This window comes from Xyrauchen texanus, chromosome 47 (assembly GCF_025860055.1).
Source record: "Xyrauchen texanus isolate HMW12.3.18 chromosome 47, RBS_HiC_50CHRs, whole genome shotgun sequence".
NCBI classification, from domain to species: Eukaryota; Metazoa; Chordata; class Actinopteri; order Cypriniformes; family Catostomidae; genus Xyrauchen; species Xyrauchen texanus.
In genome coordinates, this window is record NC_068322.1 from 4,885,416 (window position 1) to 4,892,201 (window position 6,786).

The 6,786-nt window shown below is 38.3% G+C and overlaps 1 protein-coding gene across 1 annotated transcript; it reads right to left on the reverse strand.

Moving 5' to 3' along the window:
• Positions 1-2,751: 2,751 nt before the first annotated feature.
• LOC127638831 (G-protein coupled receptor family C group 6 member A-like) lies at positions 2,752-6,367 on the reverse strand. The gene is made up of 5 exons (XM_052120576.1): positions 6,134-6,367; positions 5,272-6,030; positions 4,955-5,188; positions 4,649-4,775; positions 2,752-4,007 (listed from the first exon to the last, which is right to left on the reverse strand). Exons 1-5 carry the CDS (start codon positions 6,365-6,367, stop codon positions 2,752-2,754), a joined length of 2,610 nt encoding a protein of 869 aa, XP_051976536.1.
• Between the last annotated feature and the right edge of the window lie 419 nt (positions 6,368-6,786).

Sequence of the window (6,786 nt, forward strand, 5' to 3'; positions counted from 1 at the left end):
AGTCTAGACTAACTTTTGTATATTTAAACAATAGTCAAATTGCAATGATGTCCCTTTAAGATTCATTACATCCGTTTTATGTCTTATTGCATTTTATCATGGTGCCACTGCTCAAGCTGAAACTGCACATGTGGTGGGATGAGCATGGAAAATGTATTTACTGCGCTTGTGATTGATTTGACTATAAAGGGTGTCTTTTGAGGAGCTACTTCCCTGTTTTGGCCCTTGTAAAGCAAAATATAAAAGTGCCAAAAAAATTGCTCCATAACATGTTAGTTTATGAAGGCTTGTTGTTTGGCCTGAATTTTGTAATGGAATACTTTAAACAAAAGTCACAACAAAACATTAAAAAAGCATATTCATAATTAGTAGTTAAGTTACCATTTGATTTACTTCCAAAATATTGATTTAGGCAAGTATGACAGTTGTGGTTTAAATTTAGTATCTTTTCTATATCAAAATTGTGGTGCAAAAATACATTTTATTTGTTAGAAATGCCAAATCATGCATAATTAAGTCATATATAATCATTTAATTAATTTTCTGACGGAATAAGAAAGCGCAACCAGGCAGAACGTACAGACTCAGTGCTCAATCAGGAACATTCAGTTTCCTTGAAGGCATCATTCACTACTGCTGAGACATCTTCAAACTAAGTTGATCAAAGTATCATGAGTATAAAGGAATTTCTTCCTTATCTACATAACATTATTACAATTTTTTAGGAATGCACACAAGTCAAACCCACAGGAGGAAGAGTAAACAAAAACTAAACAGACATGGATTATATAATCTTGTAACTGTTGTCATGTGGCAGGAGGAGTTCCAGACAAAGCAGCAGGAGTTTTAAGGTCAGTGCACAGGTTTCCTTCTTCCAGAAGGTTAATCAAGAAAATGAATGCCCGTATGGGGCGAGTGTCTGTGAAGCCCTTTGTGCATAACAAGGAAGCTACTTTCCTGTAATTTGAAGATATTTGAATTAATTCCTGAAGATAATCACCTTGTGATAAAAAATACTATTTAAGCCTATTTCTAAGACTGATGCATTTCAGTTTCATAATAAAATTCCATCAAATTGAATTGTGCAATTTTTAACAAGATACAATTAATACATCTTTACGAATATGTTATGAATATTAACAGCCCAGTTTGCCATACTTCACCCACAGAATGCAGAGAGAGCTGAAATGAAATGTTAAATAGGCCTACTTGTTTTTTGATTAAACAAATGTTCCTGTTTCAATACAAGTTAAGCTCAACATAATGCTGATTAAAAAATTATTTTGACTCATCCCTCGTTTATTTTTTAAGAAGCAAAAATGCACAGTAAGGGACTTACAATGGATGTGAATGAGGCCATACTAAAATACACACTTTTTCAAAAGTATGTGTAATGGCAAGACGTAAATATTATACATGTTAACATCATTTTAGCGTGATAAAGTCTGAGTTCTACATGATTGTAGTATGATTTCACTTACAGTGCATTGTCATGGCAATAAAGTTGTAATATTGTACGTATATAACTTTACACTGATAAGGTTAGTAAGTGATTATATCACACTAAAGTCACATATAATGTTTAGGTTTTGTGGTTTTACATATGAAACTGTGTGTTTTAACATTTATAAACAGGCCCCATTCTATTGTAAGTGCCTTACTGTAACTATGATTTTTGCCTTTTATTATTATTATTATTATTTTGCTGTTATCAACATTATGCCACAAATGCTGTTGATTGAGCTTAACTTGTATTTAACCCTGAAGATTCCTTTAAATTCAAAGTGTATTTGATTGAGATATTGGTGATCTTTATGGTATTAAAATGATCTTTTACTAATGCAGCCCTTAAAACATTGTACCCCAAAATAAACACAAACATTATTTCACATTTGTGGTGTACTGTATATAATGTATATTTATTGTTTATTTAAATGATAACTGTTGAACTTTCAGTGTTATTTGATTGTTATATATCTGATCCCAAATGTGCTGTTGTACTATAATGTCTGTTTGTGTGTTTGTGTGTGTGTGTGTGTGTGTGTGTGTGTGTGTGTGTTCATTTATTTTAATATATTTTATATTTAATTCGTTATTATTTTATTGTAGAGCAGAGGAGGGTGGGGCCAGGCTGGAACAACACATGCCCGGTAACCAATCAGGCTGATGGGGGCACGCAAGGGATAAAGGCGGCCGGTGACGACGGTTTGAGAGAGAAAGAATTACAGGCAGCTGCTCTGTGTGTTTATGTTTGTGTGTTTTCGTTTATTTCTTCATTATACTATTATTTATATTGTCAAGCCGGTTCTCGCTCTATTAGTGTTGGTCATTGATTTACACCACAACTGATTTGTTCATTGAAAGCTTTATTGTTTTTCCTGAATTTTGACAGAGCACAAGTGATGAAACATGCCACATTTAAATAAGAGTTACAGTACATGCCCTCAATATTGATAACAAGAATATTAAAAACAATCTAAGAAAGCAGGGCAATCACAAAAATCATGTGAAAATGTTTACATTGCTGCTACAATATATCTATTCAACTGATAGTTCTAGCTTGATTAAATAGGATTTCAATGACAAAAGAATTTAGAACAGTGGTGATAATGAAAGCAGTTCAGGCCACCTGCCTGAAACAACACCGGTCTAATCGTCAACCCCTGTATCAGTGGCAAAGACAGAATTGTTGATAATGTGTTTTCATTAACTATACATTATATTTGGTTAAAGGCAAAAATATGGGACATCTCATGGGACACTTGAGGTTCTCTTCAACGCTGGCCGGTTCCTAATGCATTTGAAGGGTTTTGGGGAACCGCTCAAGGTCTGGTTGTTTTTCAAATTTCCAACATTCATCTTTGCTGAGGAGTCAAAAGTCAATGAGGATCCATATACAGAATCTCCAGACACATGGACCGCCTGCGGCAGATTTTCTATGGAGAGGTGAAACGAGGAAATAGTGCCTGTTGAGTAGGGATTTGCAAGAGTTCCATTTAATATGTTTTCAATCACAGAGTCAATGGTAAATGAGCTGTCTGTGTTCTCGTGTCCTGACATATTCTGATTCACTATGAAACCTCTTCTGAACAAGCGTTTGTTGAACTCCCGAACGCCTCTGTTGAACGCCTCTTTGGTGTTGTGCTTCCTCTTAAACAAGATGATGTAACATTTGGGCATGAAGTGGCAGAGGAGAATCCCATATGCAGAGATGATCATCACCACCATCTGCAAGGCGGTTTTGTACTTGACCACAGAGGCAGTGCTGCTCACGTAAATGGGTACAAAGACTATCCAACTGATGATGTAGATGAGCATGCTGAAGCTGATGCACTTTTCCTCGTTGTAGCATTCTGGCAGGTTCCGTCCTAGAAAGGCGAACCCAAAGCACACCAATGCCAGAAGGCCAATCAGGGACAGCATGAGTCCAAAGAACAGGAAGCTCCCCTCAACGCACTGTATGAGCCGTTCAGGCCGTGTCTCTACATTCTCAAAGATTCGGGGCGGACTTTTCCACAACCACAGGCCACAGATTATTCCCTGGGACACCACGCAAATGCCAATGATCCAGTAGGGCAAGAACATTTTCTTCAGAACACGTTTCACGGCAGAATTAGGCTTGAATGCCAGCAGTATCTTGAAGTATTTGACCAGGATGCAGGACACACAAAGGGTGAAGCTAAGGCCGAAAAGCACCTGTCCAATCTGGCACTGTATGCATTTTGGTCTCCCACCAAACAGTATTGAGCTGGTAAATGTCCCGAGCAGGGACAGTAAGATAAGGATGGAGATGGGCCCCCCTGCAGCAATGACCACTGGGGTGGTCCAGTTCACCAGGAACACAAGCATCGCAATCAGAGTCAACAGGAGACCAAGAGAAGCAAACACTAGCAGGGTGATACAGTAATAATCATTCCAGGACAGGAATACGTCTTTTTGCAAAGTGCAGAGGGTGGCATTTTCAGGAGACCAGTGTTTCTCTGAACATTTTTCACATTCATTTGAATCTGGGGATGAATGATAAGTGACATCCAATAAACATATTTTTATCACATCATTTGTCATAGAACATAAATGTGGAAAATTAATTAATTATTGTTTTACAATATATATATTACATTTTTTGTATAAATAAAAAGGTTTGAGGGGGGCCTGTGTAGCTCAGCGAGTATTGACGCTGACTACCACCCCTGGAATCGCAAGTTCGAATCCAGGGTGTGCTGAGTGGCTCCAGCCAGGTCTCCTAATCAACCAAATTGGCCCGGTTTCTAGGGCGGGCAGAGTCACATGGGGTAACATCCTCGTGTTCACAATTAGTGGTTCTCGCCCTCAGTGGGGTGCGTGGTAAGTTGTGCGGTTCGCGGAGAGTAGCACGAGCCTCCACATGCAGAGTCTCCGTGGTGTCATGCACAACAAGTCACGTGATAAGATGCACGGACTGACTGTCTCAGAAGAGGGGGCAACGGAGACTTGTACTCCGCCACCCAGATTGAGGTAAGTAACCACGCCAACATGAGGATCTACTAATTAGTGGGAATTGGGCATTCCAAATTGGGAGAAAAGGGGATAATTGAAAATGTACTAAATTTCATGTTCTTATGTAATTACATTTCAGTAGGGTGAACATATACTTGGGATTAAGATTTACCTGTTTTATTTGAAAAGGTGTTTGGTGGACATGGCTCACACTTAAAGCAACTGGTGGGTTTGCCACCAAAAAAGACCCGTCTAAACCCAGGGAGACAACTTGGAGAGCACTGCGAAGTCACACGGCTCTGCAAAACACATTTTTATATAAATACCATTAAAATTTACATGAAATCTCTACAAAATAAACAACATTTTCAAAACTATTTCTGTAACAATCAAGTCTTATTGAATCAGATTTCATAATTTATTACCTCACAAAATAATTTAAAAGTTAATACCAAATATTAAAGTAGCAGGCACTTACTGTGATGTGGTCCACCTGACTTATATAACGTTGAGTCAGGAACGTGGCATTTGCGTTTTCAATGATGAAGCGGGCCACATAATTTAGTGTCACATTGTTGATTAATTTTTGGGGATTTCGATTTGTCTCTTCCCAAAGTATGACATCATAGCCAGTCTTCATGTCTCCAGATTCACAGAATCTATATGTCTCATTATCCATAGTAAACATGGATTTATTCAAGGCCTCAACTAGCTGATTGAAAAGATGACAACATATTTACAATTTCAAATAATTTTTGTTTGATTTGACACCAACTTACTGAGAAAATTACTTACCTCTGAGGGTTGAATATTTAATCCACCATGGCAGATTTTGTTAGAACATATGCCTTTAACAGCACTGGCAACGGCCTGCACAGCCAAACCCACACTAAACACGGAATGAGGGCATACATTTTTCAGCAGGGTTTCCCTTATTTCTTCAGGGGATTTACTTTGGTTTATCTCTTGTCTGAGGAAGTGCTGCAGGATGGTGTTGTTTGGATGTGAAGCAGGATTTAGATCTAGATTTTTTAGGAAGCTTTCAAAGTTAGAGATTTTCCCTGACAAAAAGGTGATCCCGAGGATGGCCCCAACCTCCTTCAGGGTTCGGTTATTTAGCACTTCAAATGATGTGGCCCAACTATCCCCAGCGATCCAGAAACGGCCAGATGCATTTGGAGTGAGTTTCTCGAACAATAAGGACATGTGTTCAGGTTTGGCAAAAGACACAATGACTTGAACTTCTGGGGTGCTCTCAATTTGTTTGATAACTTCATTGAGTTTTGACTCTAATCTTTCGTTATTGAGAATATCAGGAAGTACAGTGCGGTATGCTGCATAGATATTTTGGTCTTTGGTGTAATTCTCAAGGAGGTCTGCACTATAGCGGCCATAATCTCCATCTGTGCTTATAATGCCAAACCAGGTCCAGTTGTGGAAGTGCAGAATTTGCGCAATTGCGTTAGCCTGGTGGTCGTCTTCAGGCACAGTTCTCCTGAATGTTGGGAAACGTTTTTTGTCTTTCAAAATCCCAGTTGTTGAACCATAACTGATCTGTGATCATGAAAGATCATAATCAGAACAGTCAAACTGTTTCTTTATAAACAAACTCAAAATATTACACACAATGATGAATTAAACAATACAGATAGAGTACCTGCGGCATATACTCTATGGTGAGAAGCCTTCCCACTGCCATGGTAATCTCTGAATGGTACTCCCCTATAACACCATGAAACATGGAGGACCTGCTGCCAGAATGTCTGTCAATAAAGAAGGAAGTGTGCTGCAGTGCAATGGTCGCATCAGAACAGGTGTCCAGGATCTTGTAGCCAATCGTGAGATTATTCAGCATGGAGGAGTTGTTGATGGATTCCACTGTTTCAATCATTTTTAGCACTTGTATCATTCTGGATAAAGTGAACCTTTCAGAGGGCACAGGAGTGGGGTCAGCAATAATATGCTGGAAGGGGCCACCAAAACTACTTTTAAACTACTTTTTATCACCAGAGTTTTGATAAGAAAGCCTCATTTAAGATATCGTGCTGAGGCAAATGTCTAGATTTAACAAATAAACAGGCCAGCAATAAATATGGATGAGTAGAAATATGCATAAAGCTCTGTGGATTTTTGCAGAATTCAAATACCCATCATTAAAGAAACATTCTGGGTTCAAGACAAGTTAAGATCAATTGACTGCATTTGTGGCATAATGATGTTTACCACATAATTTTTATTTAAACTCGTCCCTCCTTTTAAAAAAAAAAAGCATAAAATCAAGATTATATTGAGGTACAAATGCAGTCGATT